This window comes from Oncorhynchus mykiss, chromosome 25 (assembly GCF_013265735.2).
Source record: "Oncorhynchus mykiss isolate Arlee chromosome 25, USDA_OmykA_1.1, whole genome shotgun sequence".
In the NCBI taxonomy this organism is placed as follows: Eukaryota; Metazoa; Chordata; class Actinopteri; order Salmoniformes; family Salmonidae; genus Oncorhynchus; species Oncorhynchus mykiss.
Window position 1 is genome coordinate 36891867 of NC_048589.1, and position 23615 is coordinate 36915481.

General features: G+C 44.6%; 1 protein-coding gene and 1 pseudogene across 5 annotated transcripts in view; both read right to left on the reverse strand.

The window, feature by feature from the left end:
- Positions 1–13206: 13206 nt before the first annotated feature.
- LOC110504239 lies at positions 13207–14934 on the reverse strand (annotated as a pseudogene).
- Positions 14935–17592: 2658 nt separating this feature from the next.
- Positions 17593–23615, reverse strand: part of LOC110504240 (metabotropic glutamate receptor 1-like) — a 38454-nt gene continuing 32431 nt past the window's right edge. For 4 of the 5 annotated variants that reach the window (XM_036962889.1, XM_036962891.1, XM_036962890.1 and 1 more), the window contains 3 exons: positions 22257–22645; positions 20695–21221; positions 17593–20000 (listed from right to left, as the gene is read on the reverse strand). In XM_036962889.1, coding sequence (XP_036818784.1) covers positions 19016–20000; positions 20695–21221; positions 22257–22645 — 1901 coding nt within the window. In that variant the 3' untranslated portion in view covers positions 17593–19015. The remainder of the gene's footprint in view (positions 20001–20694; positions 21222–22256; positions 22646–23615) is intronic. The other variant, XM_036962892.1, reaches the window with a different exon arrangement.

Sequence of the window (23615 nt, forward strand, 5' to 3'; positions counted from 1 at the left end):
ACACTTATAGGCGCTGTCATGGCGACGTTGGATAAGTAGGCTCATGCGTACAAACACGTCATCGGGTCTAACGGTCGTCTCGCGCCGATCTGCGCATGTGTTGGCCGTCAAATCAAAGGCACACCTTCGATATAAAGTTGTTTTTGACGAAAATTGGTTGGTCACCTTTAGGAGTTTGGAGTAATAACATGTTCAACTACTTGACATTGTTTCGAATCTAGATTGAGCCTTTAGGTTTCGAGAAAACAACTACAGAAGAATGTTTCATTTCTCTCAAACCCCAAACAACGGCCATGTCTGTTTGGTCTGTTTCGCGTTCCCGGAAGTCTTGCAATGTTGCAACTCTGGGTTTAGAAACTCTGTGGCTCATCATTAAAAATATCACAAAATCGCATATGTATACCATTGGCGTACCACGGACCAGTTATACCATAAGTAAAATGACAAATTCAGACAGGTTTTCTCGTCATGGTCCTTAGTTTATGAGCATAATTTTCTCCACACAGATATTATATATGGAAAAGTCGGGCCATTGTAAATTCAGAGGGTCTTTTAGTTAATTTTAAGGAATTCTTATCACTTTACAAGGTCCCTGTAACACCTAAAGATTTTGCAATTGTTTTAGATGCCATTCCCTCAGGTGTTTCTTCATTATTCAGGAACGTGTCAAGACCTGACCCTCAGAACATACCGACGATTACCCCTGTTGACTCATCAGTAGGAAAGATTTGTTTTTCTTTTAGTCCATTCAACAACAGTAGGGCTCTACAAGCCTTGTTTCAACAGGATGTCATGCCTTATTGAAATGGTTTTATTGATAATATGTGTTGGGAAAAAGTTTGGATGTACCTACATTCCCACTTATTAACAAAATGAAGGAGGTTTCTTTTAAAATTATTCATAAATATTATCCTACCAACCACTATACGAAGAAGTAAAAGAAAAACATACATTCAAATTGTACCTTTTGTAATGAACACCCAGAAACAGTGTTGCATCTTTTTTTTAGCTTTGTATTCATGGAAGGAATCTGTGACAAGACATCAGTAGATATATAATTGAACACATTTATGAAGATTTTACATTATTATGGAGAGATGTGCTGCTTGGATTCTTTACCTACAATAGAAATAAGTGGAAACAATTTTATGATGTTCATTTCATCATTCTTTTGGCCAAATTTCATATTCACAAATGTAAATTTACAAACAAAACACCACATTTAATTACCTTACAAAAAGAAATTGAACTACATTTTAAGACAATTAAATACTCTACTAACAAAAAAGCTGTTAGAATGATAAATGTCTGTATGTCCCTTAAGGTCCTTGTGTAATGTGATATTGTACCCCCTAGCCCCGCCCCTAGTCCAGCCCCGCCCCTAGCCCAATTGTCCTTGGTATATTCTTTATATATCCTTGTTTCCCCAGGTACTTTTTGTATTGATTTGTTGTTAATAAAAAACAATTGAAAGGGGAAGGGAAAAAAAGGATAAAAGTGACAAATTCCTACCACCTTGCTTGTGTCTGCATCTCATGACCAGAGGACCGTTTTACTGATGTTCAGAGACATGCAGTGGAAGAAAAAATATATGTTGTTGTTTCATTGTTATCGGCGTTGTTTTTTTTATAAGTATGAAACACTATTTAACATTAAAACAGACAATTACTCATGAGAGAATTCATTATATATTTATTTCATTGGTCAAATATTGCTACTGGAGGTGGCTAATTGCTATTACCTATGAGTTCAGAGTGTGAAAAAGATAGCCTGGTCCCTCTGTAGATGTTCTTGCCAACTCCATTGCTCAAGCCAATGTTTGGCATGTGAGTGACAAGGAGTTGGCACGATAGCACATACAGCCTGGTGTTCATGCTATGGAAAATGTACACTAGATGGCACAATTTACCAACATTGCTACCCAGCAGTCACTCTCACAGAGTTACCGACATGGAAGGGACAACTAGAAAACGAAGAAAAGACATTGGTGATGTCGATGGGAATTGGTAATATCTATCAGAAATATTGAACACAGGGTTTCAATCTCTCTCCACATCCTATCCCCCTCTCCTCACCATCTCCCTTTCTCCTCATCCTTACCCTCTTTCCTCAACCTGTCCTTCTCTCCTACTGAGGACCGCCAAGAGTGTTTTAGGTCTGAGTGTATAGAAATCAGCACCATGGACAGTGACACATGGACCAGTTGAGGGGTTTATTGTTATGTTTTCTATGAATATCAAAACACTGAAATCTCAATATATTATGATATTATATATATCAGTGGTAGAAAAAGTACTAAATTGTCATACTTGAGTAAAAGTAAAGATACCTTAATAGAAAATGACTGAAGTAAAAGTTAAAGTCACCCAGTAAAATACTACATGAGTAAAAGTCTAATGTATTTGGTGTTAAAAATAATTAAGTATCAAAAGTAAATGGAATTGCTGAAATGTATATAAGTATCAAAAGTAAAAGTGTAAATCATTTCACATTCCTTTTATTAAGCAAACCAGACAGCACAATTGATTTATATTTGTTATTGACGGATTGCCAGAGGCACACTCCAACACTCAGACATAATTTACAAACAAAGCATTTGTATTGAGTGAGTCTGCCAGATCAGATGCAGTAGGGATGACCATGGATGTTCTTTTGATAAGTGTGTGAATTGGACCATTTTCCTGTCAAAATGTAACAAGTACTTTTGGGTGTCAGGGAAAATGTATGGAGTAGAAAGTACATTCCTTTATTTTGGAATGTAGTGAAGTAAAAGTAGCCAAAAATATAAATAGTAAAGTACAGATACCCCCCCAAAATACTATTTTTATTTAAGTAATTTATGCCACTGATTATGGTTGCCTGGCTACACACACTCCTTGCTCTGGCCAAACGCTATGCCACACCCACATACGTTAATTTCTTCTCTGCATTGAGTCTGGATCTGAGTACTTCCCACGACTCTTCACCGAATGCGAACAGATTCGGGGCCGTGTGATTGGTCCAGAAACCGATGGGTTGGGCCAGAGCCAGAACACACGTGGGTAAAGCAGCAAAAATTCGTCATTGGTTTTGATAATCTGATTGGTTAGAGATTATTCAATCGCTGATGACGTTGTTTTGTACAACACCTCTCTTGCCCCTCGTTACCACAAACAACTTCAGTGATGTCAGTGTCAGACTAAAGTATGTAACAAACGACAGAGCAGTTTTAGTTAAAGCCCACTGGTTGGTGCACAACATGCAGTACAAGAGAAAGAAGAGCCAGATAACAGAAAGTGTGTCTGCTTTGTATTCCCAAGATAGTGCACTTCCCTATGGGCCCTGGTCAATAGTAGGGCTGGGATGATACCAGTATCGCAGACCTTCAGTGGCAATTCAATAAACAACATAAAGTAGTATCTGGTGCTAGCTACTACACATGCTTCCCAATTCAATAAACAGTTTGGCTCATCAGAATTCTTTATAACATTGTAACAGAAGAGGTAAATATAATTGATCCCTGAGAAAGAGCGAATGAAAAGAGGGGAATTGAAAAAGCATTAGAACGGGTTGAATTTGTGGTGGGGATGGCACTGCTGTGGATAGTGGCCGTTTTACGAAAAGTTGTACCATCGAGAACATCTTGACTGGCTGCATCACCCTTAGCATGGCAACTGCTTGGCATTGGACCGCAAGTCGCCATAGAGCATGGTGCATACAGCCCAGTACATCATTGGGGCCGAGCTCACTGCCATCCAGGACCTTTATAGCAGGCGGTGTAAGAGGAAGGCCTAAAAATGGTCATAGACTCCAGCCACCCAAGTCATAGACTGTTCTCTCTGCTACCGCACGGTTAGCAGTACAGATGCACCAAGTTTGGGACCAACAGGATTCTGAACAGCTTCTACCTCCAAGCCATAAGACTGCTAAATAGTTAGTGAAATAGTTAACCAAATAGTTACCCGGACTATCTGCATTGATCCTTTTTGTACTAACTCTTTTGACTCATCACATACACTGCTGCTACTGTTTATTATCTATCCTGTTGCTTAGTCACTTTATTCCTATCTATATGTCCTGTACATAATTACCTCAATTACCTTGTACCCCGTGTATAAACCTAGTTATCATTACTCATTGTGTATTTATTCTTCGTGTTATTATTTTTCTATTATTTCTCTATTTTTCTCTCTGCATTTTTGGGAAGGGCCCGTAAGTAAGCATTTCACTGTTAGTCTACACCTATTGTTTACGAAGCATGTGAAAAATACAATTTGATTTGAATAAAGGGTCTTTAATTCAAAATGTCACATTTCTGAGCATATAATCAATAATGGAAAAGTTATTCATGTGTTATTAATGAGATATTATGTGTTTGTCCAGAGTGTAACAGTATTTGGGGCAACATCTCAGCTTGATTCCTGAATCTAGGTCTCTTCCTGTATCTAGGACGTAAATCCATATTTAGAAGTTGTGTTCCTTCTTCTCAGTCACTTTCCCTCAGGCACAATTAATTACCACAGGAGGTAAACTAAAAACGCAATGGATGACCATAATCATGACTGTCGTGCTGCACCAAACCTGGCCATGGTTAATATACAGTAATATACAGTATCAGCTATTAGGGTGCTGTCAGATTCACAGTTTTCAAGATGAAGTTAATTTGAAGATATAGGGTCGGTTTCTTGGACACAGATTAAGCCCAGTCCTGGACTAAACACATGCTCGGTGGAGCATCTTCATTGAAAGGGCTTTTTAGTCCAGGAGCAGGCTTAACCTTTGTCGGGAAACCAGCCCATATGTTATAGAGACAGAAACCTGAATGTGGTTGAGTGCTACAGAGTGTAGGCAGTGTATAGCACAGCAGCCCATAGCGTATATAGAACAGATCCCTAGACGCACAATGAAGAGTCTGAGGACACAGCAAAGTAAAACTACAGCATAGCAAAGAACAGATATGTGGTACAAATAACCTGTCTCTAAATTACGACATGCCAGCAAATATAAGGGTCGAGGTTTCACTTTTAAAAATTAATATTCAATTAATAAACAACAAAATACAATGCGTGGGAAAAGAATCACTCCGAACTGGGAAATTAATTCAAGCAGACATACTGTACATAAGGCTGTGTCACAGGCGGCCGCGACCGGGAGACCCATGAGGCGGCGCACTGTTGGCCCAACGTCGTCCGGCTTAGGGAAGGGTTTGGTCGGCCGGGATGTCCTTGTGTCACGACTTCTTCCGAAGTTGGTCCCTCTCCTTGTTCGGGCGGCGTTCGGCGGTCGACGTCACCTGTCTTCTAGCCATCGCTGATCCACCTTTAATTTTCCATTGGTTTTGTCTTTGTTTTCTACACACCTGGTTTCATTCCCCAATTACATGTTCATGTATTTAACCCTCTGTTTACCCCATGTTTTTTATGCGTGTTTCTTGTTCATTCGGGACGTTATGGCTGGATTTCGACAGGTGCTGTTTTCACCCGTGCGTAATTGATTACCATTTATTGTTGGTAAAGTGTATTGTTACCTTGTGCCTTTATTTTGAGTAAAGTATGTTGCTCATTCATTCTGCTCTCCTGCGCCTGACTTCATGCACCAGCTACACTGACCTTCTGACAGAATCACGCACCCAACCATATGGAGTCAGCAGGAGCAGACACCCACATATTTGGGGTCGAGGATCGTGTCAGGCAGCATGTGGCCATGCTACAACATCTCGGCACCGCCATGGATCGCGTCCGGCAGACTATGGATCGCTGGGAGAGAAGAGGAGTTCCTCCAGCGCCTCCACCAGCACCACCAAGGGCACCGCAACTCACCCCTCCTTCACCCGGTCCCAGTGGGATTCGGCTCGCTCTTCCGAGGGAGTATGATGGGATGGCTGCGGGATGTCAGGGGTTCCTACTCCAGCTGGAGCTCTACCTGGCAACCATCCACCCGGCTCCTTCGGGCCGTGAGAGCGTGTCAGCCCTTGTCTCCTGTCTCTCAGGGAAAGCCCTGGAGTGTGCCAACGCCGTATGGGAGGAAGGAGAAGCGGTGTTGGACCAATTCAAGGATTTCACGTCTCGTCCACCTTAGGCAGGGGACGAGGAGCGCACAGGAGTTCGCTTTGGACTTTCGGACCCTGGCCGCGGGATGGAACGACAGGCCGCTGATCGATCGCTACCGTTGTAGTTTGCGCGAGGAAGTCCGGGAGTTGGCCTGCAGGGACACCACTCTTACCTGACCAGCTGGTGGACCTGTCCATCTGGTTGGATAACCTGCTAGCTACCAGAGGACGTCCAGATTGGGGTCTGTCGATTCCATCCCCAGCACCACCGCTCCTACGCCCATGGAGCTGGAAGGTGCTGCACTTAGGGAGACCGGAGGAGGAGCCGGTCCATGCACCATCTGTGGCCGCCTAGGGCACACTGCCGGTCGGTGCTGGGGAGGTTCCTTTGGGAGTCGAGGCAGCAGGCAGGGCACTCTCGTGTCACCCCAGGTGAGTCGGCACCAGGCTCACCCAGAGCCCTCTGTTGCACACATGTTTTTGTATATTAATTAGTTTTCCTGCATTCCCAGCATAAGGCGCTCGTAGATTCAGGCGCAGCTGGGAACTTTATTGACAGATAATTTGCCCATAGTTTAGGATCCCTATTGTTCCAGTGGATTTGCCCTTCCCAGTTCACGCCCTAGATAGTCGACCATTAGGGTCAGGGCTAATTAGGGAGGCCACCGCTCCACTGGGAATGGTGACGCAGGAGGGTCACAAGGAGAGAATCAGTCTGTTGCTTATTGATTCTCCTGCGTTTCCTGTGGGTGGTCATGAAAGTGCTCGGGGAGGTGTTTAGGGGTTTCCGTTGGTGCGACTACGATGGAAAGTTCAGACCAGGTCTCCACCGTGCGCATCCCCTCTGAATATGCCGATTTGGCTCTCGCCTTTTGTAAGAAGAGGGCGACTCAATTACCACCCCATCGACGGGGGGATTGTGCGATAATTCTCCTGGTAGATGCAGCACTTCCCAGGAGTCATGTGTATCCTCGGTCACAGGAGGAGACGGCGGCTATGGAAACATATGTCTCCAAATCCCTGGGGCAGGGATACATTCTGCCCTCCACTTCACCTGCCTCCTCAAGTTTCTATTGTGTGAAGAAGAAGTATGGAGTTCTGCGCCTGTGTATTGACTATCGAGGTATCAACCAGATCACTGTTAGGTACAGTTAGCCGCTACCTCTCATAGCCAGTGCTATTGAGTCAATGCACGGGGCGCGCTTCTTCACCAAATTGGATCTCAGGAGCGCTTACAGCCTGGTGCATATCCAGGAGGGAGACGAGTGGAAGACGGCGTTCAGTACCACCTCAGGGCACTATGAGTACCACGTCATGCCGTACGGGTTGATGAATGCTCCATCAGTTTTTCCAGGCCTTTGTAGACGAGATTCTCAGAGACCTGCACGGGCAGGGTGTGGTAGTGTATATCGATGATATACTGATCTATTCTGCCACACGCGCCGTGCACGTGTCTCTGGTGTGTAGGGTACATGGGTGACTGCTGGAGCATGACCTGTACATCAAGGCTGAGAAATGTGTGTTCTCCAAACATGCCGTTTCCTTCCTGGGTTATCGCATTTCCACCTCTGGGGTGGTGATGGAGTGTGACCGCATTACAGCCGTGCGTAATTGGTCGACTCCGACCACGGTAAATGACGTGCAGCTGTTTTTAGGGTTTATCCGGGGTTTTGGTCAGGTGGCTGCTCCCATTAGCTCACTGCTGAAGGGGGGCCGGCGCGCTTGCGCTGGTCAGCAGAGGCGGGCAGAGCCTTCAGTCGCCTGAAGGAGCTGTTCGCCAACGCTCCCGTGCTGGCTCATCCGGACCCCTCTTTGGCGTTCATAGTGGAGATGGATGCGTCCACCAAAGCTCCGCCCCTGAGCTTTCTTCTCGTGCCACTGATCGGTTGATTCGATGGGCCCATACACTACCCTCTTCGGTTCATCCTGGTATCGAGTGGACAGTGCGGAGTCTTAGGGAGAGGTACTGGTGGCCCACTTTGGTCAAGGACGTGAGGTTTTATGTCTCCTCCTGCTCGGTGTGCGCTCAAAGCAAGGCTCCTCGACACCTGTCTAGAGGGAAGTTACAGCCCCTCCCCGTTCCACAACGGCCATGGTCACATTTGTCGGTGAATTTTCTCACCGACCTTCCCCCGTCTCAGGGAAACACCACGATCCTGGTCGTTGTGGATCGGTTTTCTAAGTCCTGCTGTCTCCTCCCTTTGCCCGGTCTCCCTACGGCCCTACAGACTGCGGACGCCCTGTTTACACACGTCTCCCGGCACTACGGGGTGCCTGGGGACATCGTTTCTGATCGTGGTCCCCAGTTCACATCCAGAGTTTGAAGGGCGTTCATGGAACGGCTGGGGGTCTCGATCAGCCTGGTTTTCACCCCGAGAGTAATGGGCAGGTGGAGACAGTGAACCAGGATGTGGGTAGGTTTCTGCAGTCATATTGCCGGGACCAGCCTGGTGAATGGGCGAGGTACGTCCCATGGGCGGAGGCGGAGGCGGAGGTGGCTCAGAATTCCCTCCGCCACTCCTCTACTAACATGTCACCATTCCAGTGTGTGTTGGGCTACCAGCCGGTCCTGGCTCCATGGCATCAGAGCCAGACCGAATCTCCTGCGGTGGAGGAATGGGTGCAGCGATCGAAGGACACCTGGAGAGCCGTCCAGGAATCATTAAAACAAACTAGTGTACGGCAGAAGAGGAGCGCTGACCAGCACTGCAGTGAGGCCCCCGTGTTCGCACCGGGGGACTGGGTCTGGCTCTCGAGCCGAAACCTGCCCCTCCGCCTGCCCTGCCGGAAGCTGGGGCCGCAGTGTGTGGGGTCATTTAAAGTCCTGAGGAGGATAAACAAGGTGTGTTATAGGTTACAGCTTCCTCCTTACTATCGCATTAACCCCTCGTTTCATGTGTCTCTCCTCAGGCCTGTGGTAGCTGGTCCCCTGCAAGAAGGTGAGGTGCCGGAGGTCCCTCCACCCCCTCTGGACATCGAGGGGTCCCCGGTGTACACTGTACGTGCTATTCTGGACTCTAGACGCCAGGTGAGGGGCCTGCAGTACCTCGTGGACTGGGAGGGGTACGGTCCAGAGGAGAGGTGCTGGGTACCGGTGGGGGACATTTTGGACCCTTCACTACTGAGGGACTGAGGGGTACTGAGGGGTACTGTCACTACTCCCACCGATGGTGGCTCCCCTGCCTGTTTCGGCGGCGCTCGGCGGTCGTCGCCGGTCTACTAGCCGCCACCGATCCCTTTTTCCTTTTCTGTTCATTTGGTCTTATTGGTTGCACATTTTGTTGATTGATTCATGTCTATTTAAGCCTGTTAGGCCCGCCTATTTTTGTGCGGGATTGTTTTCTGTTAGTCAGGGTGTGCGTGTTTGTGTTCCTGTCTGTTTGTGCCCTGTGTTGGGTCTGACTATTTTTCTGTCTATTTATTGCCTATTGTTTAGGGCGTTCGTTTGGGAATCCAAATGAAGACGGTTTGCCCAGTTCCTCTGCCCTCTGCAATTGACTCTGCACTCACCACTCTGGGCGATTGTGACATATGGAATCATTTAGTAAACCAAAAAGTGTTAAACAAATCAAAATATAGTTTATATTTGAAATTCTTCAAAGTAGCCACCCTTTGCCTTAATGACAGCTTTGCACACTCTTGGCATTCTCTCAACCAGCTTCACCTGGAATGCTTTTTCAACCGTCTTGAAATAGTTCCCACATATGCTGAGCACTTGTTGGCTGCTTTTCCTTCACTCTGCGGTCCAACTCATCCCAAACCATCTCAATTGGGTTGAGGTCAAGTGATTGTGGAGGCCAGGTCATCTGATGCAGCACTCCATCACTCTCCTTGGTCTAATATATTTCCACCGGTCTAATGTCCATTGCTCATGTTTCTTGGCCCATGCGCCGAATACAACAAGTGTAGACCTTACTGTGAAATACTTACTTACAAGCCCTGAACCAACAGTACAGTTCAAGAAGAGTTAAGAACATATTTCCCAAATAAACACAATAACGAGGGTATATACAGGAGGTACCGGTACCGAGTCAGTGTGCAGGGGTACTGGTTAGTTGAGGTCATTTGTACATGTTTTTATTTCAATGTAACCTTTATTTAACTAGGCAAGTCAGTTAAGAACAAGTTCTTATTTTGAATGACGGCCTACCCCGGCCAAACCCGGACGACGCTGGGCCAATTGTGCGCCACCCTATGGGACCCCCAATCACAGCCGGATGTGATACAGCCTGGATTTGAACTAAGGACTGTAGTGATGCCTCTTGCACTGAGATGCAGTGCCTTCGACCACTGCGCCACTCAGGAGCCCTGAAGGTAGGGGTGAAGTGACTATACGTAGATAATAAACAGCGAGAAGCAGCATTATTACTTTTAAAATAGTGAGATACCCGTTGATTCTTGAAGAATATAACTTGTACATTCCTCATGGGCTTAGTTCAAATGTGTTATTCCAATACAACCCAAAACATAAACTTGTTTAACTCCATTATTTGTAAGAAATACACTACCGGTCAAAAGTTTTAGAACACCTACTCATTCAAGGCTTTTTCTTTATTTGTATTATTTTCTACATTGTAGGATAATAGCGAAGACATCAAAACTAAGAAATACCGCATATGGAATCATGTAGTAACCAAAAAAGATATTTTATATTTGAGATTCTTCAAATAGCCACCCTTTGCCTTGATGACAGCTTTGCACACTCTTAACATTCTCTCAACCAGCTTCATGAGGTAGTCACCTGGAATGCATTTCAATGAATAAAAGTTAATTTGTGAATTGCTGTCCTTCTTAATGCATTTGAGCCAATCAGTTGTGTTGTGACGGGGGGGGGGGGGGGGGGGGGGGGGGGTATACAGAAGATAGCCCTATTTGGTAAAAGACCAAGTCCATATTAAGACAAGAACAGCTCAAATAAGCAAAGATAAATGACAGTCCATCATTACTTTAAGACATGGTCAGTCAATACAGAACATTTCAAGAACTTTGAAAGCTTCGTCAAGCGCAGTCGCAAAAACCATAAAGCGCTATGATGAAACTGGCTCTCATGAGGACCGCCACAGGGATGGAAGGCCCAGAGATACCTCTGCTGCAGAGGATAAGTTCATTCGACTTACCAGCCTCAGAAATTGCATCCCAAATAAATGCTTCACAGAGTTCAAGTAACAGACACATCTCAACATCAAATTTTCAGAGTAGGCTATGTGAATCAGGCCTTCATGGTTGAATTCCTGCAAAGAAACCACTACTAAAGGACACCAATTATAAGAAGAGACTATCTTGGGCCAAGAAACACGAGCAATGGACATTAGACCGGTGGAAATTTGTCCTTTGGTCTGGAGTCCAAATTTGAGATTTTTGGTTCCAACCGCCATGTCTTTGTGAGACGCGGTATGGGTGAATGGATGATCTCCGCATGTGTATTTCCCACCGTAAAGCATGCAGGAGGAGGTTTTATGGTGTGGGGATGCTTTGCTGGTGACACTGTCTGATTTATTTAGAATTCAAGGCACACTTAACCAGCATGGCTACTAAAGCATTCTGCAGCGATACGTCATCCCAATCTGGATTGCGCTTAGTGGGACTATAATTTGTTTTTCAACAGGACAATGACTCAACATACCTCCAGGCTTTGTAAGGGATATTTTACCAAGAAGGAGAGTGGTGGAGTGCTGCATCAGATGACCTTGTCTCCACAATCCCCCAACCTCAACCAAATTGAGATGGTTTGGGATTAGTCGGACCAAAGAATGAAGGAAAAGCAGTCAACAAGTGCTCAGCATATGTGGGAACTCCTTTTCGACTGTTGGAAAAGCATTCCAGGTTAGGCTGGTTGAGAGAATGCCAAGGTTTTTTTTTTTTTCACTGTAATAGCTACTGTAAATTGGACAGTGCAGTTAGATTAACAATAATTTAAGCTTTCTGACAATATCAGATATGTCTATGACCTGGGAAATGTTCTTGTTACTTACAACCTCATGCTAATCGCATTAGCCTACTTTAGCTCGACCGTCCCACAGTGGACCCATTTTAAAAAAACAGGAGACACTAGGCCCTCCATGGAATGAGTTTGACACCTCTAGTGTAAAGTGAGTATCACAGCCATAGAAATATAATAACTATTCTATTCATTATATTTCTATTGTCTCAGTAAGCCCTTTCATGGTGGTGTGCTGTAGCCAGGAGACTGTACACACTTAGAAAAAAAGGAACTATCTAGAACCTAAAACGGTTCTTCAGCTGTCCCCATAGGATAATTCCTTGATGAACCCTTTTTGGTTAAAGGTAGAAGAACCTTTTTGGTTCATGGTAGAACCCTTCTGAGTTCCATGTGGAACAGTTACCACGGAGGGTTTTACATGGAACCCAAAGGGGTTCTATGTGGAACCAAAATGTGTTCTCCCCGGAACCAAAAAAGGGTTCTCCTATGGGGACAGCCGAAGAACCCTTTTGTAACCATTTTTTCTAAGAGTGTACTAGAATGTATGTCACAGTGGGATGCTGTAGCCAGCAAACTCTATAGCAGGCTGTATGTCACAGTGCGGTTCTGTAGCCAGGAGACTGTATAGCAGGCTGTATGTCACAGTGGGGTGCTGTAGCCAGTAGACTGTGTAGCAGGCTGTATGTCACAGTGTGGTGCTGCTCACAGGAGACTGTATAGCAGGCTGTATATCACAGTGGGGTGCTGTAGCCAGTAGACTGTGTAGCAGGCTGTATGTCACAGTGGGGTGCTGTAGCCAGTAGACTGTGTAGCAGACTGTATGTCACAGTGGGGTGCTGTAGCCAGTAGACTGTGTAGCAGGCTGTATGTCACAGTGGGGTGCTATAGCCAGTAGACTGTGTAGCAGGCTGTATGTCCTGCTGGTCTGTTTATTACCCTGTTGATTGGATCAGTGGATTTACCATGGATATGAGCTTAATCATCTCCACAGAGGTGTTTATTACAAACCCCACACAGACAGCCTACTGCCCCATGACCATGTACTGTTGATGGAATGTGCTGAAAGGGTCTGAAATGAGAACGATATAAACTGACATTCCTGACACCTAATCCAGTGGGGAAAATTTGTTGAAATTAAATATTTATGTACAGGTATGAGTTTTACCCAGCTGTCCCTCTCTGTTCAAGTCCCCATATAGCCCTCTTGCCCTCTGAGTCCATTGTCTCCAGGGCGGTGCTAGCAGCATTTAAATGTTGTTTCTGACTGGCCCATGTTGATGCTGTCATTTTGATTGTCTCTGCTGGACAGCCCTCTGTCTATCTGCAGCATGTGCTGTACTAGGAAAGCTCCTGCCTTGTCAACATTGACATTGGCCTGGAAGTCAGACATAAGGGAACATGGTACAAGGAAAAAATATACACTACCGTTCAAAAGTTTGGGGTCACAATTTTTTGTCCATTAAAATAACATAACATTTATCAGAAATACAGTGTAGACATTGTTAATGTTGTAAATGACTATTGTAGCTGGAAACGGCAGATTTTTTATGGAATATCTACATAGACGTACAGAGGCCCATTATCAGCAACCATCACTCCTGTGTTCCAATGGCACGTTGTGTTAGCTAATCCAAGTGTATCATTTTAAAAGGCGAATTGATCATTAGAAAACCAGTTTGAAATTATGTTAGCACAGCTGAAAACTGTTGTTCTGATTAAAGAAGCAATAAAACTGGCCTTCTTTAGACTAGTTGAGTATCTGGAGCATCAGCATTTGTGGGTTCGATTACAGACTCAAAATGGCCAGAAACAAAGACCTTTCTTCTGAAACTCGTCAGTCTATTCTTGTTCCGAGAAATGAAGGCTATTCCATGTGAGAAATTGCCAAGAAACTGAAGATCTCGTACAAGACTGTATCCTACTCCCTTTACAGAACAGCACAAACTGTCTCTAACCAGAATAGAAAGAGGAGTGAAAGGACAAGTACATTAGAGTATCCTCAAAACACCAGTCTCAACGTAAATAGTGACGAGGCGACTCCGGGATGTTGGCATTCTAGGCAGAGTTCCTCTGTCCAGTGTCTGTGTTCTTTTGCCCATCTTAATCTTTTATTTTTATTGGGCAGTCTGAGATATGTCTTTTTCTTTGCAACTCTGCCTAGAAGGCCAGCATCCTGGAGTCTGCACGCCTATGTAGATATCCCATTAAAAATCAGCCGTTTCCAGCTACAATAGTCATTTACAACATTAACAATGTCTACACTGTATTTCTGATCAATTTGATTTTATTATAATGGACAAAAAATAGGCTTTTCTTTCAAAAACAAGGACATTTCTAAGTGACCCCAAACTTTTGAACGGTATAGTATATATTTAAGAATGTTGAAACGTAACCCCTTTTAGTCAGAGTCAGTATCAGATCTGTATCAGTTTTTCATTAAATTAAAACATCCATTAGTCCCCAAACCTTTAATGAGAGTGAATTGAGCTTTTACTAACAGAGTGAGGCCAAATGGTTGTTGCGCTGACAGCCAATGCAATACATGTTTGCCTTGCACAGCTTCTTTAAACCGCAGTAAAGCACTGCTACTATAGTATGAACGTTAAAGTGAATGTGTAACACACCGTAAACCTTTATGAGTACATTGTTACCATGATAAAGTTAAACAATTAACATCAGGTGACTTCCTTCCATAACTGATATCTCCCTCACCTTTGCTGACGTGTCAAACCACCCCAGAAAGCCTTCTTCTTCACAGTAGTTGTTAGACAGGGCAGACAGCTCCTTGTTCTCCTCTTTCTGGTCACACTTGGACAGCAAGGATAGGGGCTTCCACTGTGGATAGGGGTCTCACTTTGCTATCTAGGTCATGCTTCCACTGTGTGGCAGTCTCTAATGTCTCCATCTTCGTCACGTCAAAGACTATGAACGCCCCCATGGCCTCCTTGTAGTGCACTCTGGACATGTTCCTAATCCACTCCTAACCTTCAGGAGTAGAGAAAAACACAGTGTGTCCCTATAGACCTGGTGAAAAGCAGTGCACTATCAAGAGAATAGGGTGTCTTTTGGGACACTACGATACAGGTTGTTATCTGCTTTGCTTTCTTAAATCCTTCTTAACTTTGATTGGAAAGCTGTTCCCTACATACATATTAATCTGGCTGTACAACTTGGAAAGCTGTTCCCTACATACATATTAATCTGGCTGTACAACTTGGAAAGCTGTTCCCTACATACATATTAATCTGGCTGTACAACTTGGAAAGCTGTTCCCTACATACATATTAATCTGTCTGTACAACTTGGAAAGCTGTTCCCTACATACATATTAATCTGTCTGTACAACTTGGAAAGCTGTTCCCTACATACATATTAATCTGTCTGTACAACTTGGAAAGCTGTTCCCTACATACATATTAATCTGGCTGTACAACTTGGAAAGCTGTTCCCTACATACATATTAATCTGTCTGTACAACTTGGAAAGCTGTTCCCTACATACATATTAATCTGGCTGTACAACTTGGAAAGCTGTTCCCTACATACATATTAATCTGTCTGTACAACTTGGAAAGCTTAATGTTTGTCTACAATCCATGGGGAGATAACCTAGTAAACCTGACCAGGAGAACGCAACAACACCAGAGTGTGATCCAATGTCAGGAGACAGCAGAGGGAACACGCACCTATCCACATCGATGGGACCGTAGCAGAGAACGTGAAAAGCTTCAAGTTCCTCGGCTCACTGACAATCTGAAATGACCCACCCACACAGACAAATCAAATCAAATCAAATCAAATTGTATTGGTCACATACACATGATTATCATATGTTAATGCGAGTGTAGTGAAATGCTTGTTCTTCTAGTTCCGACAGTGCAGCAATATATAATAAGTAATATAACAATTCCACAACAACTACCTTATACACACACATCTAAGTAAAGGAATAAGAATAGTAAGATTTTTTATATATATATACTTAGATGTGTAACTAGGCAAGTCAGTTAAGAACAAATTCTTATTTACAATGACGGCCTAGGAACAGTGGGTTACCGGCCTGTTCATATAAATATATGGATGAGCATTGACCGAGCTGCATAGGCAAGATGCAATAGATGGTATAAAATACAGCATATACATATGAGATGAGTAATGCAAGATATGTAAACATTATTAAAGTGACTAGTGATCCATTTATTAAAGTGGCCAATGATTTCATGTCTGTATGTAGGCAGCAGCACAAACTGCTGCAGAGAGGCTCTGTGTTAGTGACGGCTGTTTAACAGTCTGATGGTAAGGAGAAAAAGCTATTTTACAGTCTCTCGGTCCAAGCATTGATGCACCTGTACTGACGTTGCCTTCTGGATGGTAGCGGGGTGAACAGGCCGTGGCTCGGGGGGTTGTTGTCCTTAATGACCTTTCGGACTTTCTGTGACATCGGGTGCTGTAGGTGTCCTGGAGGGCAGGTAGTTTGCCTCCGGTGATGCGTTGTGTAGATCGCACCACCCTCTGGAGAGCACTGCGGTTACTTAAACCTGCACCTTAGAGGCTGCTGCCTCATGTATATAGACATGGAATCACTGGTCACTTTAATAATGGAACACTAGTCACTTTAATAATGTTTACATACTGCTTTACTCATCTCATGTGTATATACTGTATTTCACTGTATTTTAGTCAATGCCACTCCGACATTGCTCGTCCTAATATTTATATATTTCTTAATTCCATTATTTTACTTTTAGACTTGTGTGAATTGTTAGACACTACGGCACTGTTGGAGCTAGGAACACAAGCATTTTGCTAAACCCGCAATAACATCTGCTAAATATGTGTATGTGACCAATAACATTTCATTTCATTTATCCCAAGCAGAGAAACACAGAACTGTGAAGATTATCATATTGTCAACCAACTCCACAGTGAAATATATGTGTTCTTGAATATTCACTCTAATATACTTTATTGAGTTGGTTCGATAATCTTATTGCTCTTTCTAGGCATAACTGTTTTATGAGTGAGAAAAAAATTGGAAACATCCGTTGATAATATTTCAGCTGTGTGTCCTATAAACCTGCTTTCTTTACATCCCAAAGCTAAAGTCTCACCACGGTCTCATCGTCCCATTCAGTCGTTTTCAATGCGAAGTCAACTCCGTTCCTTGAAACGCATGTGGACGTAACGCGAGACGAAGCTGGTTTTTCCAACTCCTCGCTCTCCAATTACCACTTTAAATGTATACTCTGTGCATATACTAAACCCCCTGCCATGTTCAAATATGAACTGCAACATCAGGCTTGTCGTGATATAAACCAGAGAATGGCTCTACTTTCTTTTTACTGCACGTGACCAATACAGACAGGCGTCATGAATGAATGACTCCGTACACATGCTTTTTTCCCCTTTTTTTTATTCTAACAAAACATATATCTTTCAGAATCTAAAGGACAATGACTTTGTTCTGCACTGCTATATTAATTACATGTTTTAAACAGAAAACCTATTCAACTCTATGAAGCCATTTCTATCAAACAGCCTATTCATATTACTGATGATAATACCCATTGTTTATTACATTGTATATAGTGAGATCTTAACAATTGTGAAAAGTAAGAATAATGTTGTACAAACCCAACAGTCACAATAAACAACACATTTATAAATTGTTAAATAAACTTTACATAGTAATGCCTTTAGTAAACTAATCTGTATCGTTACCAAAATAGGATGGATACTACATACAGTTCATTCACAAAACCAATGACGTTCAAATGACATTCAATTGACATTATATTACATTTTTGGCAATCATATTATATTCTAAACTGGATGGTTTGAGCCCTGAATGCTGATTGGCTGAAAGCTGTGATATATCAGACCTATACCACAAGTATGACAAAACATTTATTTTTACTCTTCTAATTAGGTTGGTAACCAGTTGATAATAGCAATAAGGATCCTCAGGGGTTTGTGGTATATGGCCAATATACCACAGTTAAGGGCTGTGTCCAGGCACTCCGAGTTGCGTCGTGTGTACTAGAACAGCCCTTAGCCGTGGTATATTGGCCATATACCACACCCCCTCGGGCCTTATTGCTTAAATAGAAACTGTTGCAAGTATGGGTTTAGAGGGCTGTTTATAAAATATACAAACTTGCAATTGAAATGAGAGACATAAAAAATATATATATTTTGTGTAAATGGAAGCATACAGGATACATGGCACTTAAAAATCATTCTGGTTTTGTTTGCTACATTCTTACAGTAGTTATTGAATCAGTATCATAAGTTCATTCTGACGTTATCTGATGAGGACAGAGGCGGTAATAATCTTTGTTCTTTTTTCAAAATAAATACACACTTGATATGAGCAAAACAACAAAACACATTCATCTAGAATATTTTACATTTACAGGTTATTGTTCTATTGGTAAACACAGGCCTACACAGCGCCTATATAATTTATACACATATTTGTGTGAACTACAGGTGGGATAGTCTGGTAGCATTATAATTGATAAACCATCTAATTTCAAGCGGTGGAAGTTTGCCTTTATGAAAACAAGCAACAAAACACAATCATTATTGTAATACCTGATGATGCTGAAATGTACACTGTATTGTACCCTGAATAACTTCTACTTAAATGACTTCAATAGGTAGGACTATCTTATATTTTTGTTTTCCTAATAAGCACAAAGCCTAGAGCAAGTTCGATGCTTTTCATCTCTTGCGTAAACATGGAAATGCATTTTGCGATGGTTAAATCTTTCAGTCTTTTCTCCATGATATTTACTACACAACAAAACTACCTTTTTAAAAGTGTGCCTTCAGTGTTTTTGCTCACTTTCGTCCATGTAAACACAAACACTTTCACTCATAGATTTCATGAGTCAACCAATATTGTCCAGTCAGCCACTCAATAACTTATTCAAGACATTGTTGCCATTTCTTACTGGTCATTAAATGGAACACAAACAATATGCTACAAGTCATCAGCTACAAAATGTCTCTATATTATTCTACTATATCTACAGTACTCGTTCACAGAGTTGAGGAGCTTTCTTTATAGTCCTTCAAAATGACAGAGGCGTAGTTCGGAGGGGTGCACAATATGGACTCGGACACGGGTGAGGTGTTGTGGAAAGGGCTCCCCATGCTCGCTGTATCACGGAACGGAGACGGGGGCATCAGGGCCATAGAATCCTCCATGGCTGATTTGATCTGAACAACGTCGTCCTCTTCTTCTTCGTGAATCAGGCCGTTGTCATACATGTATCCATGGAGGAGGCCAAACTGTTCCTCCTCCACCTCTACCTCCTCCTCCTCAATCTCCTCCTCCTCCTCAATCTCCTCCTCTTCTTCTATCTCTAGGGTGGAGGTGGGTTCCTCGTCATCAAAGGGGCCAAGTTCTAGTTGCAGGGGCAGGATTGCATGCTGCTGGATGAGATGAGCCTGGTGGTACACAGGCCTGCCATGACTGCTCCCAGACCGGCCCCCAAAACCACCACCGCCCCCACCAGCCATAGGGCCAGGGCCGGGCAGACTGACCATGTCCATATCATTGAGCTCAGGGATGATGAAATCACTGTTGTACTGTAACAGTAGGTGGTCCGTGATGACCCTCTGTTGGGGGATCACTCTGCTCTGTGGCAGGGGCATGTGCTCAACAGGGGGATAATATTCAACCACCTCATCCACCTCTTTCATCGGCCCACCGATGGAGGGCATTATCTGCCCGTGGGCCATCATGTGGGGACTAAGGGGAGGGTTGTATCTGACTAGGTCGCACTCGTCCTCCTCGGCTACGTTGTACAGAGTTTTGGTGCTGAGGTCAGAGAACTCCATGGCCATGCTGCTGCCTGTGTTATGGTAGGTGTTAGTTAAGGGTCTGATGACAGCCATCTGATTGGAGCATCCTGCTTCCTGTCTCTTCACGTGCACAGACAGTCTGTGCCAATTGTGCTCCCCTTTTGGAGGATGATGTCTTGCACCTGGTTCAGACCATGACACAGACTTTCCATTAGAACTATAAACAGAATAAAGATGGCTGTTAGCTCTTTCACAGGAACTCAGAAAAGTGAAGACAACAACAGCATTTCTGGTTCATGTAAAAATACATATTTTTTTAAACGAACGTTAAAATCAGATCAATTCTATGTTGATGGTGACGTTTTGGGTCGAACTATACCTTACTGAGGACTGTATATCTTTATTTATCTATTCAGATGAATGCATTTCCAATGTACTATAAATCATTATGCTGTGGTACAGTGTATCCTGATAGTTCTCATGGGTATGCTGGTTTTCATTATATTCAGCAACAGATTTAATGTTAAGGTGTTTTTTAATTGAACATTTGACCTGGATCTGGCATAATATACTCTCTCTGTGTCCCAAATGGCACCATATTCCTTACATAGTGCAATACCTTTGGGGCCTGGTCAAAAGTAGAGAACTAACCTACATAGGGTATAGGGTGCCATGTGGGACAAAGAATCTGAGAGTTAATTACTGTAAGACAAAATCAGCATCCCAGTGGTACCTCAGGAGAAAGGTCTGTACTCTCAAAGCGTCTCAGAGTACGAATTCTGATCTAGGATCAGGTCCCACCAGTCCGTGTTATCCTATTCATTATGATTTAAAAGGCTAAACTGATCCTAAATCAACACTCCTACTCTGATACTCTTTGTGAATACGGACCCAGGATTACATCAACCTACTTCTCAGAGTTCTTCTTCCGTTTGAACATGTTGAGCAGGCTGTTGCTCCGGCAAGTGCCGTCGCCCACGTGCATGCGCACGGCATCCGAGGTGGTGAAAGCACTGCGCACGTTACGCTCCGGCTTGGCGAGGATGATGTACATCTTGGGCGAGAACATACAGCCCAACGCCACGGTGACGCTCAGGCTCACAGAGAACGACGTGGTGATGATCTTATAGTTGGAGCCGAAGTAGATGGGGACAAACGCCAGCCAGATGATACAGGTGGTGTACATGGTGAAGGCGATGTACTTGGCCTCGTTGAAGTTGGCCGGGACGTTGCGTGTCTTGAAGGCGTAGTAGGTGCAGCTCAGGATGAGCAGGCCGTTGTAGCCCAGGGGCGCCACCATGCCCAGTGTACTGGTGTTGCAGATGAGGTACACCTCCCTGATGCTGGGGTAGGACTTGACGGGCATGGGCGGCTCCAGGATGATCAGAGTAACCTCCAGGGTGAGCTGGACACTGACTAGGAGGCCGGCAATCACCAGCTGATTATACAAAATAAGAAGAAGACAGGTTTTATATGCCGTTTTTCAAGATCACAGATGCGTCTGAAATAACATTATATTCCTTGTAGTACTCTACTTTTGACCAGAGCCCTGAGAAGGCCCTAGAGCCCCGAGCATGTCCTAGAGCCCTGAGCATGTCCTAGAGCCCTGAGCATGTCCTAGAGCCCTGAGTATGCCCTAGAGCCCTGAGAAGGCCCTAGAGCCCTGAGCATGCCCTAGAGCCCTGAGCATGTCCTAGAGCCCTGAGAAAGCCCTAGAGCCCTGAGCATGCCCTAGAGTCATGAGAAGGCCCTAGAACCCTGAGAAGGCCCTAGAGCCCAGAGCATGCCCTAGAGCCCTGAGCATGCCCTAGAGCCCTGAGAAGGCTCTAGAGCCCTGAGCATGCCCTAGAGCCCTGAGCATGCCTAGAGCCCTGAGCATGCCCCAGAGCCCTGAGCATGCCCTAGAGCCTTGAGAAGGCCCTAGATCCCTGAGAAGGCCCTAGAGCCCTGAGCATGCCCCAGAGCCCTGAGCATGCCCTAGAGCCCTGAGAAGGCCCTAGAGCCCTGAGAAGGCCCTAGAGCCCTGAGCATGCCCTAGAGCCCTGAGCATGCCCTAGAGCCCTGAGCATGCCCTAGAGCCCTGAGCATGCCCTAGAGCCCTGAGAAGGCCCTAGAGCCCTGAGCATGCCCTAGAGCCCTGAGCATGCCCTAGAGCCCTGAGAAGGCCATAGAGCCCTGAGCATGCCCCAGAGCCCTGAGCATGCCCTAGAGCCCTGAGAAGGCCCTAGAGCCCTGAGCATGCCCCAGAGCCATGAGCATGCCCTAGAGCCCTGAGAAGGCCCTAGAGCCCTGATCATGCCCCAGAGCCCTGAGCATGCCCCAGAGCCCTGAGAAGGCCCTAGAGCCCTGAGAAGGCCTTGGTCAAAAGTAGTGCACTGTTCATGGAATATGGTGTCATTTCGAACGCATCCAAAATCAAAACCAAACAGATTAATACAAAAAAAGAGACTAAGGAATAAGTCTATATAATCACCTGGGCCCAGGCGCTCATAAAACGCGGCTTCCTGGTACAGATCTTCTTCTTGCTGCCTGCCAGGATGCGTGCGATGCGGTTGGTCTTGGTGACTAACGCTGAGTAGCACATGGCGGCCGAGAGGCCCACTAGGAGGCGCTGCAGGTAGCAGGAGGCCACGGTGGGCCGGGCGATCAGGGTAAAGGGGCAGATGTAGCCCAGAAATATGCCGGCCAGGATGATGTAGCAGAGCTCACGGCTGGAGGACTTGACCACGGGCGTGTCTCGGAACAGGACGAAGATGAAAGTGACAAAGGAGGTGACTAGGATGCCCAGGCAGGCAAACACCACCTGGACGATGGACTCTGGGTTCCCCCACTCCAGGTACCGCAAGGTGATGGGCTCACAACCTGGGGAGAAGACACAGATAAAGAGAAAATGTGTGAGACCTTGCTCTGAAGATGTTTCACTAGAAACAAAGGAAAAAGGCTCTAATGAGATAAGCTAATGGGTTGATTCATTGATGAGTTGATTGGTTGATTTAACCTAGGTCCTAGTCCAATATCTTTCATAGTATGTCTTACCTGACACTTCTTAATAATTCAATATTAGGAAAATGACCCAAAATCACAAAGGTAGAAACCAATAGTGGGTCGAAATTAGAATGCTACCCAGCTGCCCAGAATGAATGCTGCCCATGCTGCCCAGAATGAATGCTGCCCATGCTGCCCAGAATGAATGCTGCCCAGTTGCCCAGAATGAATGCTGCCCATGCTGCCCAGAATGAATGTTGCCCATGTTGCCCAGAATGAATGCTGCCCATGTTGCCCAGAATGAAAGCTGCCCATGTTGCCCAGAATGAATGCTGCCCAGTTGCCCAGAATGAATGCTGCCCATGTTGCCCAGAATGAATGCTGCCCATGTTGCCCAGAATGAATGCTGCCCATGTTGCCCAGAATGAATGCTGCCCAGCTGCCCAGAATGCTGCCCAAAATAATATTCATTAAACATGGGTAGCCTATAGAATTTTACTTTTACCAAATCAACCACCAAAAAGCCTGTGTGACCGCTGTCTCCAGTTTGAAAACACACCAAGAATTAAAGTAGGTTTTCAGCTCAACTATAAATAAACCCCTTTTCTCTACTTAGGGAGGGCTAGTGCACAGCACAGCTAGCCATGGGGAGGGGAGGAAGAGACAGGCTGGAGTACAGAGCATAACCATGGGAGGGAAGGGGAAAGGACATGACTGTAGCAGTACTCATTAAATCACTGCAACGTATCACCAGTCCAAGCATCCAACATCACAACAGTATCCATTCACAGACAAACCTAACTGAAGCCAAAAATTTCACTGACCAATTTTATATCGACATCAAACT